The sequence below is a fragment of the Heterodontus francisci genome, chromosome 28, assembly GCF_036365525.1.
Source record: "Heterodontus francisci isolate sHetFra1 chromosome 28, sHetFra1.hap1, whole genome shotgun sequence".
Taxonomy (NCBI): domain Eukaryota; kingdom Metazoa; phylum Chordata; class Chondrichthyes; order Heterodontiformes; family Heterodontidae; genus Heterodontus; species Heterodontus francisci.
This window is the reverse complement of record NC_090398.1, coordinates 17,073,532-17,088,300: the sequence shown is the minus strand read 5'-3', so window position 1 is coordinate 17,088,300 and position 14,769 is coordinate 17,073,532. Positions and strand designations below refer to the sequence as shown.

At 40.9% G+C, this 14,769-nt stretch overlaps 1 protein-coding gene across 1 annotated transcript; it reads right to left on the bottom strand.

Moving 5' to 3' along the window:
* Positions 1 to 325: 325 nt before the first annotated feature.
* Positions 326 to 8,578, bottom strand: LOC137345290 (probable G-protein coupled receptor 139). Its single transcript, XM_068008773.1, has 2 exons — positions 8,509 to 8,578; positions 326 to 1,230 (listed from the first exon to the last, which is right to left on the bottom strand). The coding sequence occupies exons 1-2, from the start codon at positions 8,576 to 8,578 to the stop codon at positions 326 to 328; spliced, it is 975 nt and encodes a 324-aa protein (XP_067864874.1).
* Between the last annotated feature and the right edge of the window lie 6,191 nt (positions 8,579 to 14,769).

Here is a 14,769-nt window from a genome sequence, read left to right as displayed (position 1 = left end):
GGGCGGGGGTTAAAAAATATGACATTGCATAGAGGCAAAAACCAACTAGAATGATTGCCAAGCTTAAGCATGAGGTACTGGCCGGGTTGAAAAAAGCAGGGTTAAAAGGGGCTTTTAAGGAAGCTCTTAAAGAAGGAGAGAGAGAGAGAGATGGAGAAGGAAAGGTGTTAGATTCCAGATTCTTGGCCCACATCTTTGAAGACACGTCTGCCAATCATAGCTCAAAGTTGGTAGTCTGAGTACTGTGACATTTGGAATGCAATCAGAAATGGCTCTGAGTTGTTGCACTAGAAATGCAGCACCTGTTGCAAGTTACATGATATTGTTATTTAAATAATTTAACGATGAGAACAAACGGATATTTCACCCCATTCTTTAATTCCTCCCTGAATTTATCCTGGGTTAGTGCATATATGCAGGTGTTGGTACAAGAATTTAGAAGCCGCAGCATATATCCAAATTGCTGAGCAACATAAATGGGATCGCTAAGATTTTTATCTGCATAATTATAGTTTCTAACCTTCCAGTTCAAAGAATGTACAACATATGTAATCCACAGCAGTATAAAATTGGTGGACAAGGCAAAGAGTAAAATAATGGATTTCCTTCGATTTTCCATTTCTGGATCAATATGGTTCTGTCCATTTCCATGGCCCCGGAGCCCTCTCCGGAGTCGATTGGCTATTATAATATTTTTGACAGTCAGTGCATTGAACACCAAAATGAAAACAAATGGAAGCAGTGGTGTTATAATACTGTCAATCCACTCACACGCTGTCCAAAAGAATGAGGTATAATAGTTTGGGGCTACGATGCAAAACCATGGTACGTTGTGAATGACAATTAAAGGAACAAATAGAAAGTACCGGGGAATGCACCTCAAACAGCTGACAACACTCACAACTACTATAATGACAGCCGCAGTTTTCTTAGTGCAATACCTTGGTTTTACCTTCGGGCAGCAAATGGCTACAAACCGATCAAATGTGAAAGCGACTGTGAACCAGACTGAACAGTCCAGGGCTGCAAGAAGCAAGACGACTCTCACCGCACACACAGGAGTGATGAACAAGAAACTAACCGGGAAATAAATATTATTAATTCGATTCAGTATAATATTCAAGATGACGAGCAGTAGATCTGCTGCAGACATTGCAACCAGATAGCGGGTGATGCATTTCGACAGGCCACAATTCCCTCTGTTCAGGATCACAATTGCCACTAAGTTAACTGTAAGAAAAAGAGTGAAGCAGGTTCATTTAGGGTCTGAAATCACAGCAAAAGCATCAGATTAATAGGTTTACAATGATACAAATGCAGTAATTGAATCTATTTTAATGTTTGTTCTCAGATCATTCTCATGCCTAATAACACTTTGAAATTTCAAGGAGTACAAAAATACCATGCAATCAATGAAGCAAAAACAGAAGATTAGCAATAAAAGTCAAGAATGAATAGAAACATTATATGAAGGAGATAAAATACATCTAAAATGGATTGAAATATTTTAGTTTAAGGTTGTCATCGTCGAATGATTCACGTGGGCAAGTGATGAAATTGAGTTAAACTAAATTCAACAGAGCTGCTAATGTGTGGTCGGCAACTAGAATCAACCAGCTATCTTTATCTATTTAATAAAGGATCATGAATTATTGAATAATCGTTCCATTGTCTACCCTTTTCCAAAGTTAACAATCCCAGACTCTTCCACCTCTCCCCACAGCTGAGATGCCTGAAGCTCAGCATTTGGATTGTTTCCTTTTTCTGTTCTGATTCCAGTGCTGAAGCAGCCTTGACTGGGGTATGGTGGCTAGAACCGAGAGTCACAGCAAGCAGTCAACCACAATCAAAGTCATAGATTATAATGAACAATGAAATAAATCAATCAGAAGATGACATTAAATTGGATAGGATAAACAGATTGTTTGAAGATTACTGAAATTATTATGGGGAATTTAACGAAAGGCAAAGATACAGACGAGTGAGAGTGAATCAATGGATCAGCTCGACATCTTGGCATTAGACTCGACATACTCATGGGTTTTTGAAGGGGGAGGGAGGGTGGGTCAGGAAGTTCGAGTGTAGGGGATTTGGCTGCTGTGTCATTGGCCGAGGTCTCTGGGTAACATTCTTTCTCACTTTTACTAGCCACATTGATACATGTGCATTGATTTGAGGAGACAGTTGGAGGAAGGGACAGGTAGGAGGTAGGAGAAGGTAAGGTGCATAAAAGCAGCAATAGGAGGACAGGAATGGCTGATAATTTATAAAAGGAGTGTTTTTATCGCGATTATATTAATGGAGTAGTCGGAAATTCAATGCCAGTTTGCAGATATAATCAGCTACAATTCAGGTACATCAGCTCGTGTATTGTCTTCATTTGTGAGCACCACTATTCAGGAAGGATCCAAAGCATTTAACGAGAGGAAACCGTTGAGATTTAATAGAATAGGGCCGGGAGGGAAGATTTCAAATATGTGAAGAGAGTGAGAAGCTGAAATCATTCTCCTTGGAGCAAAGAACGATAAAAATGAGATGTAATGGACGATTTCAAAGCAATGAAGAGTTTTAGAAGTGCATTAAAAAAATGTGCCCCTCATCAGGAGTAACAGGAGAAAAAAAATGCAGTTTTAAGATAATTCGCAAAAAAGGAGTGCGGATTGGGAATTTTTTATTGCTTGGAGAATTGCTATGGTCTGAAATGCATGGCCTGAAAGGCTGCAGGAAGCACATTTAATTGTAACTTTCAAAATCGTTTTGAATTTCTACGGAAAAAAAGGAAAACATTTCAGGGCTATGATATGAGTAAAGAGCAGTGAAGTAGACGATTTGATAGCTCTGTCAGAGGCACTGGAAAGATGGAACAGATGCTCTCTTTCTATGCCGCATAAAAAAATGAAATTTAAAACAAAAAACTGTTGTCAGTATAAGTGACCGTGATGGCATTGGATTGTCCTGCAAATCCAACTGGTTCACGAATATCTTTTATTCAAGGAAATCTGCCATTCTTATTCTGTCTGGTCAACTCTTAATCACCCTTTGATATGACCCAGATAGACATTCAGTCTTCTCAATGACTAAAATGCAGCACTGTGGAACACATTCACGTCACGAACTACAGACGTTTAAGCAGAAGTCCCACCACCAACTTCTCAAGGGCGCTTTGTCACGAATGGATGAAAAACAAGAGCAAATTATAGTATTTGTGTGCACTTTGGTGTCATTGTATGCTGTCAATATCCACAGCATGTTATGTTGAAATGCCACTGTGTTCAACTTGCTTAAAATGGAGGTGGGGAGGGCGGGGAGAAGATTACTTCACAACAGAACGTGGGACCGCTACTTGAAATCACATGACCTAGAAACCACCCTTTCTAGCATGTCTAATTTTGAAACAATGTCACTTGAAAGAGAATAGCTCTTACGAGAAACAGCTGCCTTGAAGGCGTGCACCTCATTGTCTCCATGGCCTACAAGGCGAAGTCCAAAGCCACAGTCTGAAAAGTAGCAAGAAATTTGTCAAAGTTCTCTGCCAGTTTCTGACTCGTCTAAAAGGGTAGAATCGGAATCCAAACTGCCTCAGCTTATCTCCGAAAGTGCATAAGAAGCAAGTTAAAGAGAAATTTCTGACCACTTCTCCTCAACTCGGCATTTACAGTCGGTTAATTCCAGCTTTATACTTTTGAGTTAGTTGGAAAAACAAATCGGACTCTGTTTTCAACTGAGACCCCCGTTAGTTTGTAATTAAGCTATTTTCTACTTGGTAAATTCCTTTGACCGTTTTGATGCCTTTACCTTGTGTTATACGTTTATGTGCGTGCGTTGCAAAGTTAATCCCCTCCTGAGTCTAAGAGCGTGTGTTAATAAGCATAACATCTTTTTTTTCAAACTTTAACTACAGTTTTGTTGTTGTTCTTTAAATATCAAGGTTCACAAACTGAAAGAATGGAAAAATAAGCCATCAGGGTTTCTTTTTAAAAAAAAAAATGACAAACGTAAATCAAAATCTGCTTCTGGACAGGTTGTAGAAAACAGAGAAATGTATTTTTAAAATTAGCCACCTGTTCAGAGCACACTCGGAATGGGCAACATGTGCCATTCCAACCAACGAGGAACACATCCACAAAATGAATATGAAATGTAAGTTCTCATTTAATTACCATGCATCTGGTAAACTGGTTTGGGAACAAGTCACCTTTTACATATTTATTGATCCTATTAATTATTTTGCTATGCATTAAATATATTCAGTATATGTTGTTACGACCAGGTGAGAAGGGATCTAGAGGTTTGCCTGGTTTAACCAGAACATTTTTTCATCAATTTTCAAATGAAAAAAAATGATATTAATTTTAATTTCATTTTAAAACACCTTGTTTTTAGCCCTCTCAGTGAATCCTTGTTCACTGTTCTAATTGTAAGGCAAATAATTCAGACCGTTTCCCTAGATTTAAACAAGAAATATGGAAATTTATTAATCATAAACTCTAACCCGGTTAACGAATCTGATGATGAGACGCAGCCATGCTAACATGCATACATGATAAACATGCACATGCAAATAGCGAGAGAAAAAGTAGAAAAGAGTAAAGGGGAAATGACTGATGCAATAGATGGGTTTCAATTTTACTGCCGTTTGCATTTGCTGAGGAGTCTTTGGTTTGCCAGTAAGTCCTGCAACTCGTTGAGGCCCAGTGAAACTTGTTATGAGGTCGGGGTTTTTTCTCTCTTGAGGTTTCCGTGTCTTCCATGGGTCTGGTGGCTTGGGAGGAAGTGAAGGAGAGAAAGAGTGGCTTCCTTTTTCCAGCTTCAGTTGCACACTGATTTCTGTTCCTTTCTCAGTGGCACAATTCAAAAGCCCCAGGTTGTCAATTAGGTTAGTCCTGTGAAAAGCTCCTTATTTGGAACAGTCTGTCCTGCGAGATTTGTGAATTGTATTACCTTAGCAGTCTCTGGAATGTGCTTCCTTACCCCTTCAATGTCTGTTGATCAAAATCCATTTGGATTAATTGGAGCAGGGGATAGTCCTTTGTTTCCACAAGTATCGTCTCTTTGTATGTAAATATCCTTCCAACCCAGATTCTGGTGATCTTCAAACAAGTCATTTCTTCACTTCAACAACACTTTAAAATCAGTTTTCATATGACTAAATTAATATGCCTCATTCATGGCAGATGGGGATCTGCATGACAATGTTTTCAATATTTCAGAGATTCCTGATGAAATAATTTCGATTAATGATTGAAAGAAGCATTTCCTGGCACTGAGAATATGAGGTGATGTAAAGTTTCAACAACAGCTTTGGTCCTAAACCAAATTTGAAAGCAAATTGCGCGGGTGTATGTTTTTGCTGATATGGATTAAGGTGCACAAGTAAGATTCCCTCAAAATCTTTTAATTACTGGGCCAAACTGCGGATTTGTAGTTGAATCATTAAAAGCAAGAAGGAGAAACAGATGTGTGGAACAATGTAAGACTCCATCTCAATCGCTGCAATGCTGTTGGGTTGGACTACTACTCGCTAGGTCTTACCTTATGTTCACGTGTGTCCATTGGACAACAATTTGAGAGGGTGCATACACTATACATTTTATTTTGGTTTCTCTTGATTTCACAGGTAATGTGCTACGTGAATGTTTATAGCTTTAACAGCAGGCATACCTCAAACTGAGGTGTCAACCTGGTGAAGCCAGAAAACAGGACTACTTACATGCCAAACAGTGTACGTGGCATGAGATAGACAGAGCTAAGCAATCCCACAATCAATGGATCAGATCTAAGCTCTGCAGTCCTGACACATCCAGTCGAGAATGGTGGTGGACAATTAAGCAACGAACAGGAGGAGGTAGTTTCACAAATATACCCATTCTCAATGATGGGGGAGTCCAGCACATCAGTGCAAATGATAAGGCTGAAGCATTTGCAACAATCTTCAGGCAGAAGTGCCGAGTGGATGATCGATCTCGGCCTCCTCCAGAAGTATCCAGCATCACAGATGCCAGTCATCAGCCAATTGGATTCACTCCGTGTGATATCAAGAAATGAGTGAAGGCGGTGGATACTGCAAAGGCTACGGGCCCTGACAACATTCCAGCAATATAATTGAAGATCTGTGCTCCAGAAGTAGTCAGGCCACGAGCCAAGGTGTTTCATTACCTACAACACTGCCATCTAACCTACAATGTTTAAAATTGCCCAAGTATGTCCTGTACACAAGAAGCAGGAAAAATCCAACCCGGCCAACTAGCGCCCCAATAGTCTACGCCCAATGATCAGTAAGGTTATGGAAGGTGTCATTGACAGTGCTATCAAGTGGCACTTGCTTAGCAATAACCTGCTCGGTGACGCTCAGTTTGGGTTCCACCAGGGCCGCTCAGCTCCTGACCTCATTACAGCCTTGGTTCAGGCATGAACAAAAGAACTGAACTCAAGAGGTGAGGTGAGAGTGACTGCCATTGACATCAAGGCAGAATGTGACCGAGTACGGCATCAAGGAGCCCGAGCAAAACTGGAGGCAATGGGAATCGGGGGAAAGCTCCCTGCCGGTTGGAATCATGCCTCATGCAAGGGAAGATGGTTGTGGTTGCTGGAGGTCAATCATCTCAGTTCCAGAACATCTCTGCATGTGTTCCTCAGGGTCCTGTCCTAGACCCAACCATCTTCAGCTGCTTCCTCAATGACCTTCCTTCAATCATAAGGTCAGAAGTGGGGATGCTCGCTGATGATTGCACAATGTTCAGCAACATTCGGAACTCCTCAGGTACTGAAGAAGTCCGTGTCGAAATGCAGCAGGACCTAGAAAATATCCAAGCTTGGGCTGATATTCAGCATGTAACAATCGCACCACATAAGTGCAAGGACCATCTCCAACAATACAGAATATAACCTTCTCCCCTGATATTCAACGGCATTACGATAACTAAATCCCCCACTATCAACATCCTGGGGGGTTACCATTTACCAGCAACTAAATTGGAGTAGCCATATAAATACCGTGGACACAAGAGCAGGTCAGAAGCTTGCAATCCTGTGGCGAGAAACTCACCTCTTGCCTCCGCAAACCTTTCCCCCATCAACAAGGTACAAGTCAGGAGTGTGATGGAATACTCTGCACTTGCCTGGATGGGTGCAGCTCCAACAACACTCAAGAAGCTCGGCACTATCCAGGACAAAGCAACCTTCTTGATTTGCATTCGGTCCACAAACATTCACTCCCTCCACCACTGATGCACAATGGCAGCAGTGTGTACCATTTATAAGATGGACTGCAGCAACACAGCAAGGCTACTCAGGCAACACCTTCCAAACCCACGGCCACTACCACCTGGAAGGACAAGGGCAGCAGATGCATGGGAACACCACCACGTGTAAGTTCCCTCCAAGCCACACACCATCCTGACTTGGAACTATATCACCGTTCCTTCACTGTCGCTGGGTTAAAATCCTTGAACACCTTTCCTAGCATGGACTGCAGTGATTCACGAAGGCAGCTTACCACCACCTTATCAAGGGCAATTAGGAATGGGTAATAAATGTTAGCCTGGCCAGCGACGCCCACAAATCAAAAACAGTCACTGAAGAGGTTATTGCCGTAACTCTATTCTAACAAAAAAGGCAGAATTATTTTTATGCTGTGTTAGTTTAGGGCAAAAGAGGAGCGGTATCGGATTATTTGCTATAATATGCAGCGCGTGATATTTAATGAAATTGATTGCAAAGAACCTGGATATCGGATGCTGCATACAACGAGCACAAAATCCAATACAGCCAGTTTTGCGACATACCCGAGATGAATTTTTGCCACTCACATTATAGAACTGCACAATTGTTGATGACAGTCATCATTGAGCATGATTATTCATAGAAGAAAATAAAACACACGTCCAGTGATGTATATGAACAAATCTGGATAGTGTTAATCTGGTTGCTCTCATCTCTAAGTTAATAACAAAATATGTATCTATGGGTTGCAATGTATGATGATACAAAATAATACTGTACCATTTTACTTTTTACTGTTCTCAGAATAGAATCATTAACAACCATAATAAATGAGAGAAAGTCCACTTGATCACATTTTTCAATGAATGCAAACAAAATATTAACTTACAGCACTCACAAGAAATACATATATGAGATGACAGCAGAAATTGAAACTTTATTGTTCTATATTGATCATCTACTCCAATTACCATTATATGAAATAAAGCTGAATAATCTAATTAATGGATATTCATCATTTGATTCTCTGGAAGTGAGATTGCACAGCAGTTCGCAAAGAGAAAGAACTCAGAAATAATGCTAAATTGGAGATGAAGATACATTAGAAGTTTAATAATTATACCTCCTCCAGTAAACAGCAAAATTGCTATTGGATCAACTAGTAGCACTGTTCATATGAATCTGTAATGCACAGAGCAAGGCAAGTATGCTACAGTTCAGCAAAGGGCAAGAGCAGTAACAGTGAAATATTTGTTTGCAAGGTTAATACTGGATCTAAAGTCTTACCAATAACGCCAATAGCTGCCAGAGCAGGGTAGTAAATGCGTTCTATCTGAAAGATTACCGGGTACCCCATTTCTGTGAGAACAGACGGTTGGTGTGAGCTCAGTGATTATGACTGACCAGATTCCATAATATGTTCAAAGCAAACAGTATTTATATTGAAGGGAAACCTCCAGTGAGACAATTAGCCTGTTTGGATAACAAGCAACATTAATTACAATAACTTGAACAAGCAGTCAAGCACCACTTTTATTCCCAAGATTATTCCAAAGAAGTATAAAACGTTTAAGGACAATTGCAAAACAAACAACCATAACATTGTTCAGAACCAAAAAAATGAGGTTTGATGGTAGAAACGCAGCTGTTGTTAGAGTAATATTATTAAATGAACATACACTACACCTTTTCTAACTCAGCTTCATGTGCAATGGACGCAGACGTGTGAACACTTACCATGGGGGCTTTGTTCAGCAAATTAATTTGAACATTTCCTTTCGAGTTAACCATCATTCTGACAGCGACATTGATCACTGTTCCTTGATCATCACTGGTCAGATACCAGGAAGGCCACTTTTAACACCTGTTACGACCAGGTGTGAAAGGTGTCTAAGGGTCTTTTCAGCCTTCACCTGGGCTTATTGTATCAGTGTTTAATTTTTTTAACGTATTGTCTTTAGAGCTCCCACTTAATGAATCCTCGTTTACAGCTTTCCAATGACAAGGCAAAGAGATGAGCACAAACAGGCCTCCTTAGGTTTAAAAAAGAAATGTGGAATTTTAAAAAACGTAAACTTAAGCTCTAATACGGTTAATGCCTACAGATATACGACACGTCCACGCCAGCATGCACATGTGATACACACATGTAAATGGGGACAGAAAAGAGTAGAAGTAAAATAGAGAGGTTTGAGGCAATATGAGAAGAGTTTCTTGTTTCATGTGCTTCGAGCTCACTGTAGTCCTTTTGTAACTAGCCTTGCTTTTCGTTGGAGCCCAGTATTCTTCTTAAACCTTGTTCAATGTAAGAGACGTTTCTCTCTCGGGATTCACGTGTCTTCAATGGGTCTTCATATCCACGAGAAAGAGCTAAGAGCAGACAGAAGAGACCGAAGTTCTCAGTCCAAAGGCAAAGAGCTTTTTCAGATGCCATTCTCTGTTGCAAGATCAAATAAAAAAAACTCCAACAGTCAGTTAGTCATGTGTTTAAACTGGTCTGACCACGTCTGTTTGTGTGTTGGGCCATTGCAGCAGTTAACTTGGAATGCTAGTCTCTCCACCTTCAACATCTGGTAATGAAAATTCCAGTGTGTATTAAATAAGAGCAGGGAGTGGCACCTTTTGGCCGTTCCGAGTACTATCTGTTACTATGTTAATGTCTTTCCAGTCAGGGGCTTGGCAATTCTGTGTGATAGGACCTGTTTTCTTCCCAGACGCAGTTTTAAGTATTAATGTTAATGTGGCGAAATAATGTGTGCCTCAATCTTGGCAGCTGGGGGCCTGCATGGCACACCATTGTGGAAGCACCATCACCACAAGGACTGCAAAGTTAAAACAGAAAGCTCAGCTTTAATGGCAACGCGGGATGGTCGACAAATGGGGTCTGGTCAACATTGCCCAGATCCTGAGCACTCATTAAAAGAAATTCAGTCCCTCACATTTACAAAGATCAAGATTGTTCCTGCTTTTTCAGCATGGTGATTTTTTATTTTTAAATTGAAGTCTTGCGAAGACAAGATTAAGGGTTATACACAGTTGTTGTGGCCATAATCTGTAATTGGAACAGATTTAGCTGGATTTAGATATTGCACATTGCGACATAATTACATTTTGCTTTCAGGCAGGAGAAGACATTTGGTCCATCTCGATCAACAGTGTTCTCCTCAGCTCATGTAACGAGAGTGTTCCCTTCATCCCATCTAGATCACCTCTCCGCAGTCCCCCTAGTCCAACTATCCACAATATGCCATTCAGCCCATCTATCCACGCTGTTCTGTTTCGCTTGTCAAGCCGACCTATCCACATTACGCTTTTCAGTCCGTCTAGCCAACTTATGCACATTGATCCCTTTGGTCCATCTATAAGAGCTGGCCACAGTATTCTCTTTAACCCATTTAGACTCCCTATTAACAAAGGCATGGGATGGGGACATTGCTGGCAATGCTAGTGTTTATTGACCATAGCTAGTTGCTCTTAACTGATTGGTTTGCTTGATAATTTCAGAAGGCAGTTAAAATACAAACACATCGTTGTGGTTCTGAAGTCATTTATAGGCTACACTGCAGACTGTAATGAATCAGCTGTGTTTTTACGACAATCCAGCCGTTACATGGTCAGCACTGCTGCTTCTAGCATTTAATCTCCAACCGACTTGTTAACTGAATTGAAGTGCAGCTGCTTCATTGGTAGGACTTGAACCCATGTCGCCAGATGAGAATTAGGAGTCCAGTAACATAGCACTATGTTGCTGGTCCCTTACATACTGATTTGCGCATAGTCACCTGTTTGTTGACAAAATGGCCTTTTTATTTGGACACAACATGTCTTTCAAATGAAATTCAGGTGAGGCTCCATTTGCCCTCTCAGGGGAACGTGCAAAGCCCCATGGGACTATTTCAAGAAGATCGGAGAAGTTGTCCATGATATTCTGGCATATATGTATCGTTCAACCAACATCACTGAAACAGATGAAGTGGACATTTCTCTCATTGATATTTGTGGGACGCTTCTTTGCCTATATTACAAAAGTAAAAACATTTTATTAAGAGTGAACTTAATATCCTTGTTCTCTATCACCCACACAAGAACCTTAAAAATCTGACCATGATATCTTTCCTGCTTTCCTCCCTCTGTTTCTACTATTAAGACCAGGTGAGAAAATTGTCTAGAGGTCTTTTGCAGTCTCCACGTGTAACAGAATTTAATTTTAAACACATTGTGTTTTGAGCTCCCCTTTTGGTGAATCCTTGTTCACAGTTTTCCAGTTATAAGACAAAGAAACCAATTCACATAGGCTTTCTCAGGTTTAAAGAAGAAAGGTGACATTTTATTAAGCCTTAACTTAATCTCTAATATGGTTCATGCCTACGTATATACAACGTGCCCAGGCTGGCATTCTGACACGACACACACATGCAAAAAGGGACAGAAAAGAGAAGAAAAGACGAGGTGGAGCAGTTTCAGACAATATCTTGTAACTGTGCTTCTAGCTCACGGATTAGTCTTTTTTAAGTAGTCTTTATTTCGTCGGGGCTCAATGTTCTTCTTAAACCTTCTTCATGTAGGAGACTTTTCTCTCTCTTTGCAGTTCATGTGTTTTCACAAGATTCAGTTCCCTGGGATGGGGATGGAACAGGCAGGCACGAGAGGCGGTAATTCTTGCTTCAGTTCCAGGAGAGATTTTTACTCCATTATCATATGACATTATCTGAGTTCAAATCCTTTGTTGGAAGTTCGAATTCTCTGCAACAGCCAGGCAGTCATGTAAATAAAACTGCTCTGACCACTTCTTCTGTGTATTGGGCAAGTAACGACTGGGTCCTCACTGTTCCAACACTGCTCGTACCCTGAAAATCCCTTCCAGTGAATGCTTACAATTTGAAATTTTAATGTTCATCTGGCAAAATAATGTGTGCCTCAGTCTTGATATGACACTACACTCTGTGACTTCTCATGCTTGGCAATTCCTACCTCAGTTTTCAAATGACCACGTTGTCTCGCACGTTCATTTCGAACTCACTGTCTTTTTTCAGTCCTCAATCTCCTCCACATAAGCTGCCCAATTTATATTCATGATCATCCTTCACCTTGTCAACTCACATGGCCTCAATACCCCCATTATACTAAGCATAGATAAGGCAATCTCTGATCTAATCCTTGTAAACTCTGCACACACAACTCCCAACTTCATGCTGTGTCTGTGTCTGGTAAAAAAAAAACTCCCCGATTCAGTTGCAACTGCACTTTCCAAAACTCATCTGTCTAGACTTTGCCCCTTTTTTCAACACAATGTTTCTGTAGTTCAATCAACCGCACCCTCCTCCCTACGTTTGTTAGCACAGCCCACACAAAAGCCATTGCTCTCTCACCCTACCCGTTATTCCTGTTATGGTACTACACACCGCTTCATCATTATTTCCATGGGATGCAGACGTGAAAGGATATCATGGACAACTGATTTAATTATTCACCATCAGCTCTGGTTGGATTAGATAAAACACTATCTAAAGTGTTTGCTAAAATGAATCATTATTCCACTATCATCCTGGAATGCAAGGATAGCTCTGGCTTCTTTTCTATGCAAAATGGCTTCTTACCCCTCTCCCGTGTTTCCTCCACCTGCATGAGTGAAAACATGTGCGAGAAGCTCATGGAATTATTTGCCACTAAATTTAAGATCATCCAATTAGGTACTTCTGCCACTTCCCTCCCTTCCCCTAGCCAATGGGCTCAAACTCCCTGTAAAGCATTCTTCTGCCTGAACCATGAACTGACATCGTTCTCTAGTTTCTGTATTAACGTCCCTCATGTCACTCAGACATTATCTTGACTATAATGCCTACCCTATTCTCTTTTTGAACATATTCCCTCTAAATTGTTGATCGCACAATTTCCCTCTCACCCACATGTCGGCTGATATCGTAAATATTCCCTCATTCATATGTTGTCACTCTCTTCTTCAAATCTACCATCATCACACATCTCCACAACAAAACAAAACTTGATAGTTCATCCTTGCAAACTAACACCCCGTCTTCAGCCTCCCTTTCCTTTCTTAAGCCCTTGAACCTGTTGCTGCCGCTAAATTCCCTGGCAATCTTTACACATTTGAATCGCCCGATTTGGGATCCACGACTGCCATAGCACTGAAGCGGCTCTTAGCGAAGTCACAAATGACATTCCATGTTACTGTGACAAAGGTAAACTTTCACTTTTTGTCCTTCTCGAACTGTTTGCAGCCTTTCACACAGTTGACCGCACCATGAGCTTCTAACGCCCATCCAGCGACGTCCAGCTAGTTAGGACTATGCTTGCCTTGCTTCACTCTTATCTAACTATCTGAGCCAGCGTATCCCCTGCAATATCTTCACTTTCTGTTCTTGCATCATGGCTGTTGGCGTTCCCAATTGATTTATCCTTTTCGCCTCCTATTTCCCATCTATATGTTGCTCTTTGGCGACATCTTCTGAAAACTGAGAGCGTCAGATTTCACATCTGCGTTGACGACACTCAGCTGGGCCACACCAACGCCTCTCTCGACTTCTCCCCTGCCGTTGAATTATCAGCGTGCTTGTCCAGCAAAACTTCATACCACATATCTGTGGAATCATCAACTTAACCTATTTCCACCTTGGTAAGATTACTTGACTCGCCCTCTGCCTCAGCTCATCTGCTGCTGAAACACTTTTCCATACCTTTTCTTTATTCTTACATTTGACTATTCCAACGTGTGGCTGGCTGGTCTCCCACCTTCCTCCCTGCATAATATGGACATCATTGCAAACGTTGCTGCCTGTGTCTTTGCACACACTAAATCACATTGAACCATCAATCTGGGCTCGCTGACATACAGTGGCTAGGATGTAAACGACACCAAGCTTATTAAAATATATTCTTTTCCTCAAATCCCTCCTTGGCCTCATCACTTACTATGTCTTCAATATTTCCAACTGCACTACCCTCTGAGGAAGTTGTACTGCTCTAATTGTCGCCTTTTTAGCACCCCCAATTTATTTGCTCCACAATGGGAGGACGGGTCCTCATCTTCCTGAGCCCCAAGCTCTGGAATTCGCTCCCTGAACCTCTCCCACTCTATACCTCTCTTTTCTTCTTCAAACATTCCTTAAACCCTCCTTGTTTAACGAAATGTTGGCCAACTGCTATAATAGCGTCGACTGTGCTCTGGTGTTTAATTCTGTTGGATGACTCTCCAGCGAAGCATCTTGCGACATTTTATAACGTTACAAGCTGGTTGTAAATTCAGTTTCTTGCGGTCGTTGTTGCTGGGAACTGCTTTGGGATCCTGAGGTCATGAAGAACGCTTTATGAGTTCAGTTATTTTCTAATTTTGTGAATTAATTTATGCCATACCGTTCTGAATAAATGATGTGAAGCTTTCACATCCTTGTTACAGACACAAAAAATATATTTTAGGATGATTATTGTGAGTGGCCCAATTTAGCCATTCTGCACCACTTATAAGAGAATCTGTGAGGTATCTTTAACTGAACCAAGATTAGTTACACACTGGTAGATGCTCAACATGTT

Coding starts and splice junctions, on each gene's coding strand:
- LOC137345290 (XM_068008773.1), bottom strand. CDS start 8,578: ATGGGGTACCCGGTAATCTTTCAGATAGAACGCATTTACTACCCTGCT. Junction 1,231..8,508: donor GGCAGCTATTGGCGTTATTG/GTAAGACTTTAG, acceptor TTTTTCTTACAG/TTAACTTAGTGGCAATTGTG.